The sequence below is a fragment of the Equus asinus genome, chromosome 4, assembly GCF_041296235.1.
Source record: "Equus asinus isolate D_3611 breed Donkey chromosome 4, EquAss-T2T_v2, whole genome shotgun sequence".
NCBI lineage: Eukaryota > Metazoa > Chordata > Mammalia > Perissodactyla > Equidae > Equus > Equus asinus.
In genome coordinates, this window is record NC_091793.1 from 81,242,182 (window position 1) to 81,264,417 (window position 22,236).

The 22,236-nt window shown below is 36.5% G+C and overlaps 1 protein-coding gene across 5 annotated transcripts in view; it reads left to right on the forward strand.

Annotated features, from left to right (window-relative positions):
• Positions 1-22,236, forward strand: part of THSD7B (thrombospondin type 1 domain containing 7B) — a 799,570-nt gene that overhangs the window by 738,583 nt on the left and 38,751 nt on the right. For all 5 annotated transcript variants that reach the window (XM_044768990.2, XM_044768984.2, XM_070507604.1 and 2 more), the window contains one exon: positions 20,457-20,598. In XM_044768990.2, the coding sequence (XP_044624925.1) occupies positions 20,457-20,598 (142 nt within the window). The remainder of the gene's footprint in view (positions 1-20,456; positions 20,599-22,236) is intronic.

Below are 22,236 nucleotides of genomic sequence, written 5' to 3' on the forward strand. Positions count from 1 at the left end.
CTAAAAACACTCTTTTTCTGTAGAAAACACAATGTTTTCGGTCTTAATGAGATGGACTCCTTTCCTTATTATATTTCTCCACTGTAGCATATGTCATGGCCTCCAAAATCAAAATTCTCCTCCTTGCTTCATTTCCTATACTTCTTTACTCCAAAATTACAAGATTTAGTTATAAGAAGAGATGAAAATGTCACGTCTGCTCCCTTCACTTGTCAGTCTGTCCAAGTCTCTCCTTTCTGTACCATATCATCTCATGGGAAGTAATATGAGAAGATTGTTGTGGTGAGTTTCATAAGTATTGTTATGCTTTCTATCATAGTTATAGTACATGGCCAACTCAGAAGTCCTAAAGCAGACACATCCTGATAATCAAGAGATAAACACTTTCTCAAAGGGATAAGAGTGGTGTAATATGTAGAAATGCTTCCTGATTCCTAACACTTTTATTGTCTTGTTGGTATAATTCCAAATCAATTTCTTTTTAGCTTAAAACTTTTTCAAATGTCAATCCATATCAATTTAATTAAAGCTTTACTATGTTGGCTTAGTTTGGAAGTACTCAACTTTCACTTTAAAACAGATTAACTATCTTTTTATAAATAAGCTAATATTCCTTGTTGCTGATTATCCTTTAGGAGGAATCTGATTTTAAGAATATATTTTTGTGTGTGGGTGTGTACATATATATATGTGTGTATATATATATCTTTAAATATATATATATGTGAGTGTGTGGCAATGAAGACAGATATAGATACAGATCCATCATGAATGACTTATTAGTCACACAAAACTTCTTAAAATAATCGAATTTAATACAAACTTCTTTAGGTGAAGGTTATATTAGATGTCTATTTAATATTTTAATTCAAATTATTAAGTATTGAGTATAAGATTTAGGGAGCTTATAAGTTGCTTGGTAGTTTTGAAGATCTAAATTTACATTGTTTTAATCCATAAAAAACTTAGAATCTCAGTGAAGAGAAACATTATTTACACAAGTAGCAAAAACAGAGAACCAAACAAAATAGTCAAATACATTTCAGCCTTTAAATCTTATTGTAGTGGCATAAGAGAATGAGATTATGGTAAACCCAAGAGGTTGAGAAAGACAACTAGTAAAAGTCATATATCTAACTAGCCTGGAAAGCAGATAGAAAATCCCGAACAAAGACAAAAAGCATGAATACATACTGGATGATATAGCATCCTCCAGGGACAGGGCGGAAGCTGTCTTACTTGGAGTACAGTGTAGCTGTTAACAAACCACAAGGACTCACTTAAATGGGAGCAGAGAACAAAGGTCTTGAATGACAGATTAAGCAGTTATTTTTGAATTGCCAGCATGTAGAATTAATGTGTGTTTTGAAAACTGCACACTTCCTAAAACTCCCATTAAAGGTATTCCCTTAATTACACTTCATTTACCTGTGTGTTCAAACATCATCTACTGATTGCTCAGATGAGCAGATAAAGCTCCTGAAACCAAAATCTTATCAGAGTTAAACACTGATCAAGTATCAAATAGTTCTAGCTGTATCTCAGTTTGTTTTTATCTTACATCAAAATAAAATGAATTGACTTCAATCAAATTCAAGGGCCACACAAATTGAGCTAACGTGAGAACTGTGCTGTAAGTCCCTGAAAGTTCTTTCTTTACTTTCTTCTCTCTCTCCTTGTTCTTCTCCCTCTCCTTCTTCCCACCCTCCCTCCCCATCCCCCGTCCTCTTGTTCCTGCCCTTGTTCCCCTTTCCCCCTCCTCTTCCTGCTCCTCCTCTCCCCTCCACCTCTCCTTTCTCCTTCTCTTCCTCCTTTCTACTATTCCTCCTCTTCCTTTCTTCCTCTTCGAAGTAGATAGTACTGTGTGCCTAGTTTCTATGGTCCAGTAACAGTCGATTGATCAGAGGATTATTTACTCGTCTTTTATTATATATTTCACATTCTTTTTAAAGGCTCGAAATGAGCTAATAAAACAAGACGATTATGTATAAGTTTCAGAGATGCCAGACAATGTGCATTGCCATAGAAACAATAAACTATAAGGATACAATAACATTTGCTCATTAGTTTCATAAATATTTAAGCTATTGTGTAGTATTTCACAAACAGAGAATATTTCAAAACTAGTATTTCTGGTAGCCCAGGCTGCAAAATCCTGGATATGAGGTAATATGGTACATAGTTTTGAAATTTTGTTAGAATGGAGATTAATACATTGGAAGTAGCTAATGTTAGGGGTAATTTAAGAGTAAATATCGGCACAACTTTGAAAAGGTTAGATATAGTGAGAGCTATAAAAATGGGGTAAAATTTATGACGCAAGGGTATATTTCTATTTTCCATCTGATTATTCTATGTGCACACACACACACACACACACACAGAGTCACCAGAGAAAAAATCAAGACAAAGTAAAACTAGGTTCTTCTGAATGTGTCAGTGAGTGCTGAGGAAACCCAGAGTGAGAGAAATGTTTATTATAATTGCACACCTTCACATATACGATCTCATAGCCATACCATGAAGGATTTGAGACAGATATGTTCATGTCCATGTTGTAGATGAGGATATAAGACAAAGTAGTTATTCTCAGAGTACAATAGCTAGTAATGGTCTAGTCAATTACCAAAACTAACTTATTCTGATTCTTTCTTTTTTTAGGGGTTAGTGGAAAACTTTGAGGTAGATTTTTAATAAAGTACAATATAGAACTTTCATTTTCATTAATAAATAAAGCTCTTTATATAAAAGAACTAAATAAAGAGTAAATAAAGCCCTTTTCTCTTCTCTTCCCTACTCAGACTTTTACTTTTCCAGAGAAATAGTAATGAGAATTACTTTGTTAATATGATACAGTCTTACACTTTATTTTCATTGGGAATGACCCTTAGTTTGAAAGAAATGGCCTAAAATTCTTGTTAGGCAACTTTTTGCAATAAAGCATCATTGTAATTAATACAACAAATTACTGTTGCCATGGATTATCAAATGTTACATGGAACTAGATTGTTGGATATAATCTTTGTCATAGTGGCATTTAGAATAATGAAATTCTGCCTATATTATCAAACACCTGTAAAACTGAGTTATCATTCCCTGGCTTTAAAACAAGCTTAGACCATGGATCTCTCCGAGGTCTATTAGGCCTCAGGGCATGGTCTTTTAGTGCTTGGAAACAGGTTTCTTTGTGTTTAAAATGCATCAGCTGTACAAGCTAGCTGTCAAAGTCATTTACTAATCAAAGAAGGTCCAGTGTGCAAAAGAGGGGAGATAAAAACTATTGTTTTATAAAAGATAGTGGTTGTTTGTAGATATCTTATCGCTATAATAGATTGACCTGGGCATCATAGGAGGAATTGGCTTCTAGTTCACTTGAGTGTTTGCACAGTGGCAAGGAATGACTTGACCAATGGCCAAGAGACAGAGAACACATAGTTAGAGAAACTGGAGGCATGATCAAGAACAAAAGACACGAAGCTGATAAAATGTATTATGTTTCAAATGCATACTATCGTTCCATTTTATAAAACTTAGTTGTCTAAATTTGTAAAAGAGCAACGTTCTGTTCATTGAACTTTCTAAGTTAAGACCTGCAAAGGGGACACAGTTTTGGCAGTTTCAGTTTAATTATTTTAAATTATGGCTACCCTGTTTATTGTCGGGAAACTATTAGAATTATAATTACACTATCTCTATCTAGAGATATAGTCCTCACTTTTCACATATGTAAAATAGCTACTTTGGTAACTGTGTCTCAAGGGGTTCCTGAGAGAAATAAATGATAGAACATGTGAAAGCCCCTGTGATTTAGCACACAGCTCCCTCTTCCTACCTGTCTCATTCCCTTACTCCCTCTCATTCCTGTTCTTATTGCTTCTTTCTCCACATCTTTCTGCTTTTCTCTCTCTCTCCTTCACTCAGTCTCCAAGAGTGTATATATTTCTTAGAAAGAACCCAAAAAGCCCAGAATATTATTTTTGTCTTTGATGCAGGTAGAGTGCCAATTAAACCAATGACATACTATGCCAGATGGTACATTTTCCAGACAGTAGCCAAATATGCTAAGAGATCCTCAGAACCTTGAAATATATCACTCTGCTATAGCTGACAAATCTAGAATATGGAATCAGGAATGAAAGATGATTTTCTTTTTCATGCTCTAGCAAAATTTCAGCAAAGAAAGTGCGTTCTTTATCATTTAGGACCCAGACAACTTTGTCAGTCTACGGATTCTTCCATGCATTCCAGAGCTGTTCACTAATTCATAGAATGAAGAAGTGCTTACATGAGAGCTAGGGAACATTTATATTGGCCTGTACAGTAAGTCAGGATACAGGCATTTATTAGACAGTTATAACTGTTCAAAACCCACTAGAGATGCATTCACTTTAGTTTAAGCATTGCACATTTCCCTATAAATGGCTTGGTGTGAATAATGTAAATGTGAATCCCTGAGAATAAATTAAATATATTTCCTGCTATTGTTAATGTGTTAGAACAGTTGTGCCATAAATCACTTGAACAGCATTTATAGATTACTATACTCTATCTAGGCCAAGCTTGTAAATATCCGTGTAATTCATAATTCAATGATTTGCAACCCTCTAAAGAAAACCTTAGAGAGTTTTCTCTTGTTTTTTTTTCTCCCTTCTCATATGATATTGACAAACATCTAGCTGAAAGAAATTCATTTTGAATGATTTTATAAAGGTTTACTTTTTAATAGAGGCTAGAGGATTTAATGTACGACAAGAAGGATTCATCCAGAATCATATAGTGACTCACTACTTATAGGTGGGTCATCACTCATGTAGCCTTTTGCCCTTTCCCTACCAAACCATCCTTCCTGGAAGACTCAGAAATTCTCCGCAGGCTTGTGGCCACAGGGAGTGACCATTTTGCAATGTCTTTAGTCTTCCTCTTTGCTCTCTCTTCTCCCCTCTTCCTTCTCCCTCCTGTCCTCCTCTCTCCTACTTTTCCTCTCTTCCTTCTTCTCCTTTCTCTCCCCATCTCCTTTTCCTCCTCCTTTTCCTCCTCCTCCTTTTTCTCCCTCTCTCTTTTTGCATACGTGCGTGCGTGCGCGCGCACACACACACACACACACACACTATCATATAGGAACCAATGCAGTCACATTCTGTCTACTCCTAACTCCACTAATTTCGTTAGAACTTAGGACACATCAGAAGCAAAATGGGCATTCAGCTTTGGAAATTATATAGACCATTGGTTTCAGTGTATCTGTGGAACCACTCTTCTGAGGAAAAGTGAATAAAAAAAGGTGTTTATCTGTGCTAGGCATTTTGTATGCTTTATATCATTTAATACTCACCATATAGCATTAGTAGCCCACTATTTATTAGCAAAGAAAGTGAAAAATACAGAAATGAAATAACTAATCAGATTCATAATGCCTGAGGTCACAGAGTCGGAATTTAAAATTGAGCCTAATTCAAAAGTTGGCATCTATATTCTTTCGACTTGACCTATTTGTTCATAACTTGGCAAGCCATTCTAATGTTACGAAAGTTCATCATGTCTATTCAACAGAATGCTCTGAAGTTTTGCCTCCATTTACTGTGCTTGAGTTTCCAACTTACAGCCGCCTACTCCTCCCACATTTACCTATTTTGATTTCTTTCACCTCTCGCTGGTCGCATTGGGCCTCCAGGCCAAGAGAACACACCATACTTCTTGAGGGAATATACTCTAAATTATCCTTTAAACGTGTTATGTATTTCTGAGTCTATGTCAATAGAGAGTGGAGAATCCTTGCAATGGGGAGTTCTGTTTGTGCCACACATGTGCATCTACCATCCCCACAGACTCTGCCTCAGCAGTCATCAGCCCTCCTCATGGTCACTGCTCACATTCCAGAGTCTGACTGTCATCTGTTTTGTGCTCTACCAATTTTCACTTTGTTTCTGGGGGCACTTGATTGAAGGCTCCAATGTTTGGGTAATTGGCGATGAGTTGGAACATGATGGCTCTTAGCTTTCATTTAGGTGATGCTTTGCTGAACTGCTGTCTCATGGCACAGTCAAGCATGAACTCCTCCCCTCAGTTGAGTGCCCCACAATTGCAATATGGACAGCTCCACCTTGTATTGTAGAATGCTTTTTGTTCTTCAAAATGCTCTCAAACTTAATTTATCGTCTTCACTTTGAATTTTATAGGGTATATCTACAAGTAAAGAGACAGAGACAAGGAGAAATGACTTGTATTCCAGAGGCAATGACTTTAATTTTTTAAGGAAATAGAATTCTGCCAATGCCTCCTTCATAATCACAGTATGCTAAAATAGTTTCTTGAAATCTCTAATTTTATTTATAGGGTAGTTTTAACATAGGAACATCCAGAACAATGAACAGTGTACTTGCAAGGTTTTAGTCACCCATATAATTTGGAGTGGGGATTGAAGACTAATTAGCTACAGTTCTAAAAATAAAATTATTCTTCTTGCTATTGACTCAATATTGGTAAAACATTATTAATAAAGCAGGTATATAAAGACAGTATTAGATACAGTTCTTCACATCCAAGAAGATAGCAACAAAAGGGTATTGAGAGTCTTGTTTCTATTCCGTTTATTATGCTGTGTGACTCTCAGAGGTTGCTGACAATCTTTGAAGCTCAGTTTACTGATCTATTAAAGTGAGTCTAATTATTACTTTTTGGAATATCAAATATGATTTTATTGGGATTACAAATGCATCAAAAATTAATAATATTGAAAATTTTAAACCATCAGAGTGAGAGCCCAAATTCAGTATGATCAGTATTTCTGATTGCTCATAGCTTTCTGAAAGTGAGTACAGAGTATTCTTCAAGAAGTATGAAAAGAATTTCTATTTAAACTTTTTAAAATGGTGAAATATAAAATTTAATATTTTGAAGTGACTCTGTTCTTCTCTTTGATCTATGAGAGATCTGTCTTTATTATCAGTGATATTTCATTATTAGTATGGCTTTTATTAAAACTTTAGTGTCAAAGTACTGTGTATTAACAGTTTTGAACTCAGGTTTGTGATCTATATGCCATTTTACTTGTGATTTCTATTCCATCCCAAATGTGTGTTTCATGTCTAAGAAGAAAAGGCCAGGTTTTCACTTCGAATTTTAAACATGTGTTTATAGTACGTGAAGGTTATCCTACACGTCTTCCTTTGCATCATTTCAATCCCCCAAGTTGGTTATATGGAAAAAGAATGTGAAAATGTATTTACCCCTGAAGCACACTACAGCATTGATTGCCAGGGAACTTTTCCATAAAATGGCATATCTGATGAGTCATAATGGGCAGAGAGATCTTTGCTGAATTTTAGACACACTTAAGCTTTTTCAAGTTTATGTATTTCTCACAAAGTCTTAACCTCCTTTCCATTTTGGTTACAATATACATATTACCTTGAAAAATATCTATGAATAATTTTAAGTGAACTATTATTTCTTAAAGATGCAATGTGTTTGGCTATATTAGATTTATCATATCCCACTAGTATTCCTTAGTTCTTCATATTTATGTAGGGTTTTTTTTTAAAGTTTTAAAATACTACATTTATTACATGATAACAATAGAAAAATAGTAATAATTCTGAAATTGCAGATACAAATCCTATGGGTTTTTTTACCATCAAATTAGTTTATAATTACACATATTATAGAGACTATCTTCCCATCCCCTAGATTTTTTTCCTATTCTGGAAGACCCTCTGGTAAAATGGACCTTCTCACTTTAGTTCTGTGTATTACATTCTAGATGCTAATTTCTGTGTTGAAAGGCAAGTGTGAGGTACGTAGCAATGATGAGCAAACAATTGTAGGAAATAAGTCTGAGATTTAGAAACAGATCAGATGCATTGTATTCATTTTCCTCCTGGTCTTCCTTCTTAGCACTGGCACTTTGGGCAAGTTATTTAACCTCAATAAGTCAGGAAAATTGGAATAATAGTGCACAACTCAGAAGTTAGAGTGAGGACTAGTACATCTAAATGATTTAGCACAATGTCTAGCACATAGTACAAAAATAAATATTATGTATTCAACCAATAGTAAGTGCCTCCTGTGACGAATGCTATGTTAGGCATTAGGGCTATAATGATGAAGATTCCTTGTCTTCAAGGAGTCTACAGTCTAATGAGGAATGCAGAAAATTCCTAATCAATTTCAATAGCATAGCAGGTGTTAAAAGAGAAAAAGAAAAGGGTGTCATGACTGCATATATTGGCACATTTTCTAATCGCTGGGAGGATCAGTGGAGTTTTCCAGGGAGAGAATATTCATGTGAAAACCTCAGAGTTGAGTAAGGGTTGGTTAGGCAAAGGAGAGTTAGGGGAGTGATGGAGTGGGAGAAGGAAGAAAAGGTACAATGTGAGTGAGAGTCCAGGGCAATGGTTTGACTAGAAAGGATGAATCCAGATCGGAGCCCCATGTGCACCCTCTGTGTTGTTAGCTTTGTGCATAGAATTTCATAGCACTCTTCTTCCTCTAGCAGATCAAATGGCTTTGGCCTTGGTTTGTCTCTGACCATTATAAAATGTTCGCTTAAACATCATAGCTAAGCAAAAATCTCCTGATATTTATGTGTCATCCTAACTTCCTCTTAGCAGTAGGCCAGCAAAGTCTTACCAGGACATTATATCATGTTGATGATATCATAGCTTCTACCCCTGCTCTTGTCAGGCCCATTATACTGAGACATGTGTCTGGCACTCCTCCTTCCAATTAGCTCCCTAAATCTGATGAGCCAGGCCCTGGACTGGGAGCATCTTTCATGAACTGTAGGCTCCCAAAGGCAGGCAGCAAGCCTTATTCATCATCCTATTCCCTAGCTCAACTTTCTCGTTCTTCAGTCTGTGATTTATCTTGCTTTTTGGTTAGTTTATAAACCATAATTCCTTGTGTCTGTTTGCTCTCTCTTTCTCCATCTCTAATTACTCCTGTCTATTCTAAATGCTTTTCAGGTTAAAATAAATAGCAGTTACAATAGCCACAATCACAATACACCTCTGTGATGCATTGTTTTACTGTCCACACCTCAAAATATTCCACAAGTACCACTACTTGACAAGTAAAACAGTTGAAGATACTAAGGAGCAAATTAGCCCTTCCAGATTCAAATCCTGGCTTGTTGTTATATTCTTTGAGCTTTAACTTCATCATCTGTAAGAACAAGGATATTAAAAGCACAGCTATCTTATTGGGAGCCTGAAGGGCTTTATGAGATAATCTACATGGAATGTTCATCGCAGTACTAGGCATGCAATCATCCTCTAAAATGGTGCCTGTTGCTATTATTTGGGAGATAGGACAGCACCCAGAATATGCTTTGGGTCTCCATTATTGTTATCAATTTTAGCTCTCAAAAGACAAGCAGAAGGTATAAGAGGCTATTCTGCCTTACATAGGTTTGTGTATCTTGTTTGACCACTCAGGTCTAGGGTAAAGCTTAGGAAGAAACAGAGCCCATCACTGTAGGACCCAGGAATCCAACCTCTGGCCTTCTGATTGACCAGTTATTTTAGTTTACGGAATTTTAGTTTCTGATCAGGTTTGCTATGATGTCATAGTAAATATTTCTTTGTTGCATGCTGTCTTTTACCTGTTCAAAATGTGTTAATAATGAGTTCACTGCACTTGCAAAATCCAAAACTCCTAAGAACTCAGAATGCTTATATCCATTAATCTCATTAAACTCATTAAATATCCTAAAGTCTTGGGGAGACTAAGGGATAAATGTGCTCTCTATTTGAGCCAACGAGAATGCCAGAGTGCCCTTGCAAGACTTGGGCTGTCATTCACTAACGTACAGTCTGTTGAAATCTATTTATCAAATATCTCTTATGGGCCTGGGCCTATTTTAGGTACTGGGAATATCAACACTCAATGAAGCCACGTGCCAGCCCTCATGGAACTTACATGTAGGAAAGAGGAGAGAGTTATGGTTGTAGGGTGTGAGAAAAATAGAGTCAAAAATGACTCCAAAGTTTTTGACCTGATGGCTGGAGTTGCCATCAACAGAGGTGGGAAAGATGGGAAATTAGAAGCTTGTCATTGGACATATAAGGTTCAAACAGTGGTTCGAGGACCGTGGTTTTCAAACTAGAGAGTGCATCAGAATCACCTAGAGGACTCATTAAAACAGAGATTCCTGAACCCCCACTCTAGTTGTGTTCCCCCACTCCCCCCCCCCCCCCGGGAGAGTTCAGAGTTGTTGATTCAGTTGGTCTGGGGTGGGGCCCAATAATTTGCATTTTTTACAAGTTCCCAGGTAATGTTGATGCTGCTGGTCCTGGAACCACACATGGAGAACCAGTACTCTAGGATTAGGTGTATTTACAGAAGCTGGCAAAGGTAAAGAGAATGTCTAGATCATTAGATGAAAGGAGGCAAAACATGGGTAGTGGAATGCTTTCTGTGTGTTGCTGCTGGAGTACCCACTTCGGCTCTGTTCCTTCCCAATTTATGGCCAAAATCTTTGTGTGCTAGCCCATGCCTAAATGGCGAACAACAGTTTTAAATTTTGACTCCACTTCCTATTAGGTTACAAAGAACCCCATAGAAGGAAATATTCTTAATGTGATTGTTCTTTCAACACATGAAGAGTTGACACAAGCACCCCCTCTTGCTCTCCCTTCTGGTTGGGTCCAATTTATCTAGACCTAACCAGAAAGAGGCACCAACCCAACCCTATGGCTGTTTCCTATGGGAAGGAGTATGCTTTAGAAATTAATTTTTCTAACAGGATCATATTTGTGCTTTTGATCCCATATAATTGAAAATAAATATGAATTTTCTAGGTACAAACTTAATGTAATAGTTGTTCTATCCTGAAATTAATCCTAATATTTAAAGAAGAAAATTGTTTTTACTGTAGGGAGAAATACTCTAGAAAGAAAAATAGAATGAACATCTACCCCTTTTTTAAAAAGTTATAGTTCACACTTGAAAAATAAAAAACAAACAAACCTATATAATGAAAACACAGTTTGACAGTAATGATCATGACAGTCTATTTAATGAAAGAATTCTTTTGGTAAGAATTTTTTGTTAGATTGGTGACTTTTAAACATTTTGAGCATGACACACTGTAAGAAATATGTTTTAAATCACAAATGAGCATACACATCATTATTTACTTACAGATACTTTTTATATATTACAGAAATAAAAGTTTCATGAAATAATTCTCACCCTGAGTATGTGATGGACATTTTCCATGATGTGGTCTATCAGCTTTAAAAGTGCTAGTTTTAACTCACTAAACTGAAAACCAAGATGGCATGGTTGTTAACAACCTGGACTCTAGTATAAGACTGATGGGCTTGGAATCTTGCCTCTTCCCTTTTCTAGCTGTGTGATCTGATTAAATTACTTAGCTACTCTGTGCCCTCCGTAGAATGGGCAAAATAATATATCTACCTCATAAGTCTATTATAAGGATGAAATGAGTTAACTTAGAACAATGACTGGCATATAGTAAGCACTATAAAAGTATTAGTTATTAATATTGTGTTCAAAACCCACTATATGTCGTAGTTTGAAGTTTGAAAAGACACTTCTTTGGATGACTAAGACCGACCTCAGTCACATGCCACCTTATTTTCCAATACAAATTAAAGTTAACTTCCTGAGAGGCAAATACAATAGGCGCTTTTGTTTTATAGGCAAGATGAAATAGCTATATTTCCTTTTAAGCCCTTAACATGTTCTTTTAAAATCTAAGGGTAAGTCTTTTGGGGAGACAAGGTATGATGTCTTGAAAATCCAAAGGATAAAAGGAAAATTCTCCCTGAGATGATATTTTATTCATTGGTGCAGTGCCTTGCATCTAATGTATTCTCAAAAACTCTTTGTTTAAAGTAAATGGAAATCTTAATAGAAGAGTTTTCAAGGAAAGCAACTGATTTATATAGATTATAAATTAATAACTTTAATTAACAAAGAATTTCACACTCACCTATGTCTTTAAATCTGTAAGTCTGTGTTTCCCAAAATGTGCGTGGAAAGCTAAATTTATAAATGTTTAAGACTATTTTAGAGTCACAGTGTACAGTGTAGTAGTTATAGAAAATTGGCAAAAACAATCCCTTGTAATGGCTCAAATGGAATGTAATTTTTTAATTTTAAAATCTTTTTCTTACAATTTTTTTATTAAGATTATGATAGTTTACAATCTTGTGAAATTTCAGTTGTACATTATTGTTAGTCATGTTGTAGGTACACCACTCCATCCTTCGTGCCCTCCCCCCACCCCCACTTTCCCTGGTAACCACCGATCAGTTCTCCTTGTCTATATGTTAGCTTCCACCTATGAGTGGAGTCATACAGAGTTCGTCTTTCTCTGTCTGGCTTATTTCACTTAACATAATGCCCTCAAGGTACATCCACATTGTTGTGAATGGGACGATTTTGTCCTTTTTTATGGCTGAGTAGTATTCCATTGTATATATATACCATATCTTCTTTATCCAATCATCACTTGATGGGCACTTAGGTGACTTCCACATCTTGGCTATTGTAAATAATGCTGCAATGAACATAGGGGTGCATGGGACTTTTGGAATTGCTGATTTCAAGTTCTTAGGATAGATACCCAGTAGTGGGATGGCTGGGTCATAAGGTATTTCTATTTTCAACTTTTTGAGAAATCTCCATACTGTTTTCCATAGTGGCTGCACCAGTTTGCATTCCCACCAACAGTGTATGAGGGTTCCTTTTTCTCCACAACCTCTCCAACATTTGTCACTCTTGGTTTTGGATATTTTTGCCATTCTAACAGGCGTAAGGTGATATCTTAGTGTAATTTTGATTTGCATTTCCCTGATGATTAGTGATGATGGCATCTTTTCATGTGTCTACTGGCCATCCTTATATCTTCTTTGGAGAAATGTCTGTTCATGTCCCCTGCCCATTTTTTCATCAGATTGATTTTTTGTTGTTGAGCTGTGTGAGTTCTTTATATATTATGGAGATTAACCCTTTGTTGGATAAATAACTTGTAAATATTTTTTCCCAACTAGTGAGCTGTTTTTTTGTTTCAATCCTGTTTTCCCTTGCCTTGAAGAAGCTCTTTAGTCTGATACAGTCCCATTTGTTTATTCTTTCTATTGTTTCCCTCGTCTGAGGAGTTATGTTGTCCGAAAAGATTCTTTTGAAACTGATGTCAAAGAGTGTACTGCCTATATTCTCTTCTAGAAGCCTTATGGTTTCAGGTCTTACCTTTAGGTCTTTGATCCATTTTGAGTTTATTTTTGTGAATGGTGAAAAAGAATGGTCAATTTTCATTCTTTTACATGTGGCTGTGCAGTTTTCCCAGCACCATTTGTTGAAGAGACTTTCTTTTCTCCATTGTAGGCCCTCAGCTCCTTTGTCGAAGATAAGCTGTCCATAGATGTGTGGTTTTATTTCTGGGCTTTCAATCTGTTCCTCAAATGGAATGTAATTTTATTTATCTCCCGCAAAACAGCCCTAAGTGGGTTTTCTCGTTGAGGAAAGGACACTCTGTGCTCCATACAGTCATTCTGGGACCCAGGCTAGTGGAGGGTCTGCCATCTTCAAGTTTGGCTTCCAGTCATTCTGGTTGTCACTATTCCAGCTAATGGAGAGAGTGAAGAGCATGGAGAAGGGAATGTGGGAGTTTTTAGGGATGAGTGGTGTGTCACACATAGTCTTCTGTGTACCTTTCTTTTGTCAGACTGGGTGACATAGTCACACCTAACAGCAGGGCAGGCTGGGATGTGTCAGCCAGTCCTGTGCCCAGGAAGAAAGGAGACAATAGATTTAATAAGAGACTCTGCCAAACATAGTAAAGATCTGCTGTAACAATCCTGGTTTACCACTATTTAGTGCAATGTTTCGTAAATGCATTTGACTATGAAACCCTTTTCTCTCTTGACACCCATTAACACACTGTAGAAAACAACACACTTTGGAAAAGATTCCTGTCAGGATACCAAGTCCCGTAATGAAAAGAAACCTAAATTTTCCAGGGATGATAAGAGAGATTTTTTGAAACTTTTTAAATTATGGGTTTTAACACAAATACAGAAACCACATAAGCAAATGTGCAGTTAAACATTATTAGGCAAACACCTTTGAAACAGCCACCCAGGTTAGAAGGCAGAAACTTGCCAGCTACCCACAAAGAGCTTCACAGCGTCTCCTCCTTCCCTCAAAAGTCAACTTTGTACTGACTTCTATGATAACGTTTTCCTTATAGATCTGTAATCTGAGTGGGCCACACACTATAATTTAGTTATGCCTGTTTTTGTATATGTCTTTAAATCTCTTTTAGTCTAGCTTCTCATCCTATTTTGTTCTGTTTTTTCTTCCTAGAAATTTATTGGTAAAGAAAAGAGGTCCTATTACCTATAGAGTTTCCCAGTCTGTCTAGTGAATTTCATCCCCATGGTGAGGTTTAACACGTTTCTCTGTCCTTGCATTTACTGTGAATTGGGAGTTTATGAATATAGAGGCTTAATCAGATTCAGATTTGATTACTTTGTCAAGACTCTTTCACAGAAGGTGTGCTCTTTTTCAGGAGCCACATAATTTATGGTTATCTCTTTTTGTAAGCTTAGCTATCATTGATGGTCAAGGCCTAGACCCTATATCCTTTAGGAAATACAAAATGACAACATTCCAATTCTATCATTCTTCTCATTTACCTATGGAAGTACTACTGTAAGAAGAAATTTTGCCTCAACTGCTATTTAATTAGCTACTAATCCATTAGGTATAGAAAAGGCAGGAAAAAAGCTTATTTGCCCTTAATTTACCAGTTTTCAAAATAAACAGTTGTTTTCCTAACATCTTTCACTATGTGTGACTATTTTTGTATCATTATGAAATCATCATGTGAGTTCTTGCATGGTGTCACAGTTTAGGTCTGATCTTTTCATTGTCAGTGAGCTTTTCTGGATATGAAATCCTTTGATCATGTTTTTTCTTTTCTTCTTTGTGTATCTTTATAATGGTTCCAGGTTTTTTCCCAGCATGAAGTTTTCCTGTTAAAAAGTCTACTGACAATATGATTTTATTTCCTTTATAAACCATCTGGTATTCTTGCCTAGATACTCAAAGAATGTTTTTTGTTTTTCTTTAAAATTTAATAATTTTACTAGGATAAGTCTCAGGATTGGTGATTCTGATGTACCCTTTCAATAAGTAGTTTCCAATATTTTTCTTTTTTGAAAGTTTTCTTGAATGTCTTGTGAAGTTCTATTCTCTTGCTTAGGTTTTCTTTACCAAAAAATATTATTATATGCATGCAGCATCTGTTTTGCCTCACTTTTCTATTTGCCAATTTTTCTCAAATTCTTTGGATCTCTTTTCAAATGTTTTCTTTCTTTTTCTTTTCTTTTTTTTTTTTTTGCTGAGGAGGATTCGCCCTGAGCTAACATCTGTGCCAATCTTCCCCATTTTGTATTTGGGTTGCTGCCACAGTATGACCTCCAACGAGTGGTATTGGTCCTTGCCCGAGATCCAAACCCAGGCAGCCAAAAGGAGCACACCAAAATTAATCACGAGGCCATGGGACCAGCTCCTTAAATGTTTTAATTTCAATTTTTCTTTTTCCATTTCTGTTTTCCTTAAGGCACTATTTGTTGTATTTTTATTCTTGTATTTCTCCCAATTTCATCTCCATTTATGAAAACAATTTTCCTTTTATTTCTATTTACTGAATTCTATCACTTAAGCCTTGACTTTTGTTTTGAAGAAGAAGATTAGCCCTGAGCTAACTACTGCCAGTCCTCCTCTTTTTGCTGAGCAAGGCTGGCACTAAGCTAACATCCATGCCCATCTTCTTGTACTTTATATGTGGGATGCCTACCATAGCACGGTGTGCCAAGCGGTGCCATGTCCGCACCCGGGATCCAAACTGGCGAACCCCGGGCCGCCGAGAAGCAGAATATGTGCACTTACCCGGTGCACTACCGGGCCGGCCCCGACTTTTTCTAATTCTTATTTACGTTGTTCTTTCATATCTCATGTCATTTCCTAAATGACTGTTAGCTCGTTTGGAAATAGTAGTTTTCACGTGTTTTTCATGCGTGTCTTTCTGCTGCACTTTTTTTTGTCTATGGGGATGTTATTCTGAACTTCATTCTCGTTTTCCTCATATTATCCTTTTGTGGGATTTGAATATGATTCCTTTCTTTGCTTATTTTTCTATGAAATCAAGTTTCATGAACTTTTAGAAGGAAGTGTGGCTGAGGATTATTTTTTTCTTAATCTCATTTTCATGGGCCAGGGTTCTCTTTTTTTTTTTTCTTTGAGTTTTCAAAAATATAGCAGCTTACCTCATGAGATTTACTGGATTCCTTTTCCTTCCCCCTTTGTTTTATAGACCCTCCCTTTTTCTCCCTTGTAATTTTTCTTGATTTGCTCAATTTGGACACTCTTCCCACCAGTTTCTCTTCAGCGCAGGGAATTATCCTGAAGGGAGCTTTGGCTTGTTAACAACGAGAGTTCCTTGGACCAAGACTGCAGCAGCCCCCAGACCTCTCCAGGACCCCTCCATTCACCTGCTTTTGGAGTATGCAAAATCCTCCTCCTCTCAGGTTTAATATTCCATTTTGGTGTTCTAGAGTATGCCATACACCCCAGTTTTACCTTCTGCTTCCTCCTATAAGATGCTGATATCACACAGGTCCTGTAACTTCAGTCACTGGACCCCACCTCTTCATAGTTTAAGGTGTGTGGAGAGAACTTATCGCTTAATTTTACTGACCATATTTATCTATATGCTTCTGACTTTGCTCTCCTTGTTGCACTGTGATGTGCAAAGAACTTTTTTTTCACTTCCGTAACCATCTCCTTGGAATCTCTGAGAATTTTATTAAGCATGAGAGGCATGAGTAACAATTCTTCAGGCCCGGATCTTTCTCCCATCGAGGTTTTCTCATCCCTTTTCAATCTTTGAGAATCAGGGTTTAATTTCATTAACAATTTCCTTACAAAGCATTGCAGTGGTATTTTGTGAAACTTTTTACCCAATTTTTCCAAACAAGAAAATTCAAGTTCATAGCTTGTATATCCATTTTATCTCATGAAAGATATAGAGAGAAACAGCAGGGTTACTGACAGTAGGGCTAGTCAGCTAAATGAGGGAAAAACCATTTTGAATTATCAGATAAACTCTGTAACAGAATAAAGGCACTGGGTTTCTCTATCTGATGGCGGGCTGACAAGGCCAGGCCTTGGAGTCATGCTCATCTCCAGACAAAAAATTTGCAGAGTGACTTAAATTCACAAGTATCTGGATTTATGCCAAGTTTTATTAAACTGTGATTGTTAATAGTTCTATGTTAGTGAGAAGAATATCAAATTATACATTCTTATTTGGATTTATTTAAAATATTTTATCTAACATTTTATATGGGTAAATTAAAACTCGTGCATTGATATTTTTGTTAATATAATGATGGAGTCAATTGTACTGGGAAATGTCTTCTATATTTTATAAGAAATGTGTGAGAATTAGTGAAAAGATAAAATTCTCTTTTTATCAGATATAAAAGGGGTCCCTTTGGGGACCCCTTACATTCATGCAATATGATCATAGTCCAGGGTTGACCATTTGTCTGCTAATGGCAGCTTAAAAAAATCCAGTCTTATTGCTCAGGAAGAACCAAATTGTGCTACACAACAAATATTTATTATTCACATACTGTACACTGGATACAGAACAAGCCTTTCAATGTCAAAGAAATTTAAGACATGGACTCTCTCTTCCAAGATCCTATGGGAAGAATGCACACACCTCCATATGTGTACAAGTACAGTGGAAATGTTTGCTAGATTAGGTGATTCCATCTGTATGAGTGCAAGGATGTCAGTGGAGGCTCATGGAAGCAATATCTGATTTGATTTTGAGGGGTGAAGACAAATATTCAGGTTGGGCCTAAGGGTAAAGGCCTTGTTGCTAGAGAGAGCAAAAGGTGTGAAGGTACAATATCATAAGGAAGGATTGAACTTTAAGGTAAGTGCTGGTTTTCGAAGGTAATAAGTTAGAAAATCTAGTCTCATAAAAAGGCTTATGTTCCAGAAACTAATCGGTTCTTATTGGCCCTCTCCTTCCCTAGCAAATAAACTTTAGCTGTATAACCTTGACCTTTATAAGGAAACTGGTCCAAAGTTGACTTTGGGTTAGTTACCCACACATCACTTTCTCACTTCTTTATTTAGGAAATTGACAATATGTCTTTCCATAAATACTCTGGAGGAGAGGAGACCTAGGTTTGTATTTGAGAAGTCTTGATCCAATAACGAATTCATCCAGATGTAAACTGCCTTTGCCATTCTTTTTGTTGTTTTAGCCCCACCCTCATCTCCCCTGTGACCAATTCATTATTTTATGAACTTCCTATAAATATCTAATAGAGAGAAAGACATAAGGAGAAACACTAACCCATCTATCACTTGTCAGCAGTGCCAGGACAATTTTCATAAGGTGGAATGTGAAAATACTAGTTTGGATTGTGTTTGTGGATTTCAGACACCCACCCTCCTCTCTTTGCCTGTTTCTGTGGATAAAGAGTTAGTAAGAGATTTAGCTGCAGTGTTGGTTTTCAATATCTTAATTTCTAGAAAGTGATTATTAAAGTCTACATAGTTGTGAATGAAGGGTTAGGCTCCAGAAGATATTTTAAAACCATATCTAGCAGAATTAGAGACTGATAGACTGCGAGGTCTGAGGGCAAAAGTTCTTAAATTTCATCAAATAGCACCACTAACCACCCCCCCCCCCTTTTCTCATCCAGCTCTAGATGAGGAACTAAGATATAGAGTATATAAGTGAGTGGTTCAAGGTTACATCGTAATTTGATTTGTGTACGCATGCCTGTGTCTGTATGTGATATTTTCTCTTTTGCTTTATTTAATGGCTTGGACTAACAAGGTACGAAAGTCCTTACCCATATTCACTTGATGCAGACATTAACTGATTTTTTTATAGGGTGGAAAAGCAATAGAACACTAATCAAGAGTATCTACCAAGATATCTTCGTTTTCTTTCTCTGGCAAATCATTAAGTTACTATTCCCCATCATGAAAACAAACAATTGAATTAATTGGTGAACTGGTAATAAATTATTGGTAAGCATTTGGTGTGGGATTCATGTGCAGGTAATTAGGAATAATTACCTGTTTTCCGTGGCCCTTCTTGATCATCTAGAGACAATTTGATACAATTAAAATCTAAAACTACTTTACAAGTATTGACAGATTATCCAACTATAAAGTCACATGGATCGCAAATGTGTTTCAATGCCTCCGTACATTTAAAATTAGTGGAAAAATTTGTGGCATTTTTCTGTATATTTTAGTGCAATCATTATAATTTTGATTAACAGTCAGGATTCAGTTTATACTTTGTGTTCTTGCTACAATATCTGAAAAAGTAAAAGGAATAAAAAATAAATAAAATATACCAATTATGGAAATGATACTTTGGTGACCTTAATTCAAAGACTTTATTTCTCCTGTGGTTTAAGCACCTATGTGCCTCTTTAGATTTCTGGGTCTGGAATTGTGTTGTTGTGACCATATTTAATAGTATTTATTGAAAAATTACTGTGTAAAATATATGCCAAGATTTTCAGGGAGTGACATGGAAAGTGGAAATTATGATCTATCATGCACTCAAAGAGTTTATAAAGAGGGGAGCCAGGGTATAAGAAAGAAAGGCAGTATTATAAGGGCAAGTGTAGCAGATAAGTATATGTGTGTGTATAGGTGTTTACAAGTAAATTCTGTAGAGTAATTTCTGAGCATGAGTGGAAGGTTGCTTAGGAAGGAAGAGAAGAATTTATCATTATTTCAAATAAAGACTGTCAGTGATGAAGCCCTGATTAGTGCTCTAAAGAAAGGGCAGGTTAGGATTTAGGACAGTTGAAAGATTATTCTAGTAGGAGGAGCTTGAAGTCCATTGTGGATAGAGCAGTTGGGTGAGATGTGGCAGGCAGGTTTACCTGGCTCAAGGACATTATATGAGTTGAGGCTATAAGAGGTACATGTGGACCCATGTGATATAATAATTTTCTCATTAAAATGTCCTATGTGGTTATTTCTATTGGGCTAGACAATATGAGGACACAGGGACAGTGTCTTCCTTTTTACATTCATCTAAACATTCAAAATTCATTAATCTCTTGCTACATGACAGACTATATGAAAGTACAGATGTGTGCAATTTATTAAAATAGTTGCCGTGTGCCTAATTACACATGGGAGATAGAAATGTAGGCTTCAGCATAACATAGGAAAAGAAAGAGTTGTCAAGTGAACAAAACAAAAACTGTTTACAGTGACTCACAGAATGGTTTTATTTTCTAAACATTGTTTAACACTCTCGATCCTCTCTTCCCTGTATACATACATACAGATAATCAATATAATTTATCAGCTAACTCGGAGTCTTTCTAACTCTCCCTGACCTTTGATTTCTGTAGTCATGTGATCCCCACACAATGCAGAGAAGAACCCGGCATCTGCTGAGGCCCTCGCTGAGCTCAAGGACATGTGCTGAAGACTCACAGGTGCGGCCTTGCCTCCTCAATGAAAACTGCTTCCAGTTCCAGTACAATCTAACAGGTACAGTTGAAATCCACAATCATGCCACTTTCCCTGAACATTGACTAACAGAGGAATGTTTGCATGTGTTTTGATTTCCAGATTAGGGAATGAAAGTAGGGTATGCGAGTATATTGCACAGAAGTCTAAGAATTTGACATTTCCAGTGTCTCTTTACGGAAAGAAATGCCCACACTTGGCATGTAGATTCAGCAAGGCCACCTGGAATCTCTGAATTCAGAGAGGCTTAGAAAGACTTGGCAAAGTTTCAAAATAAAGTTGAATTAAAGCCATGATGAATCGAAACAACAAAAATAAGTAGCCGGGGATAATTTACCATTCAGGAAAGAATGTAATCATGCTGTCATAGAATTTAGCTATTTCATGGCCTTTATTATTTCAAGAAATTCAAGCTTGTGATGTACTTGCTCTATGGGTCTTAATAAGGATGAACGGTAGGTGGTTTTGACTGGACAGGCATGTTTTTGAGGCGCTGGGAATTACCTCAGCATCATTATTCAGCCTCTATTCAGGTTTTACCAGGTACTAGAGCACTCAGTGTCTAATACCAAGACTATTTAGTCACAGTGATATGCTACCTGCCATCCTCTGCAGCAGCAGATATACAAAATGCCACAAAATGTAGAACCGTGCTAAGTCTCAACATTGAATTCAATACTGACTGACAACCAAACCGCCACATGCCTGCGGAGGCAAAGCAATATAGCCTTTTCTGAAACAAATTCCCCACCGAGGTCACCGAGACCCTGCTGAGATTTCTCATGTAGAAAACCTCACAGTGAATTCTCTGGGGCTGTCGGATTGTCTTTATAGGTGAAAGATGACCTGGTGTATTTGCCCTTTTTTTTAGTTAAAGGTGCTTCAGATCCTTGTTTTTTATGGTAATTTTTCAGAAATACAATGAAATTTGCTTTACTGGAAGAACATGTCTGTAATATACTGATTTGACTATACATGGGTTTGCTATTTCTATTAAACTCTTAGATCATCTGCCAAATATGGAAAATCTTCTTAAAGAGGTTCTTGTTGTACATGATCAAGGATCTTCCTTTCTACCCACACCGACAGTAAGAGTTTGTTAAGAAGCAGATTAATTATAGGATAATTTATTCTATCTCCCAGTTGTCTACTTTGTAATACAGCTAGCCAAATCTATAAAATCTTCTCTCATGAGAGAATAATTTTATTAAAATTAGAGTTTCTGTAACAGTCCATATAATTTTGTATACCTTGTCCTCTTTCCTCTCTGGGGTACTTCTCTTGTCTCCAGTGTACCAGATGCACCAAATGGTTTAGATGATTGGATTTATTCCTTGAAAACATTTTCAAGTTTACATAAAATACTTGCATCATTTCAGGGTTATTTTTTGTCTTGATTATCCCTAGAAAACAGATGATTTCAAACTAGTTTTCTTTCACCATCCTGGTTAGTGTCTTTCCTTTCCTACCCAGCCAACTGTGAGATGGTTTCTAACAAACCATTTGGCTTTTTGCCTCAAGGAAGCAAATTTAGGAAGGTAATTCACTTTTAGTTGTTTGATTGTTTGTTTTACACTAAAAGAATTGCATGGTGCTTCTAGGAGCAACCTGGAAATGGTGTTAGGATTATGTGCTCACTATCCTTCTCCACCAATGCAG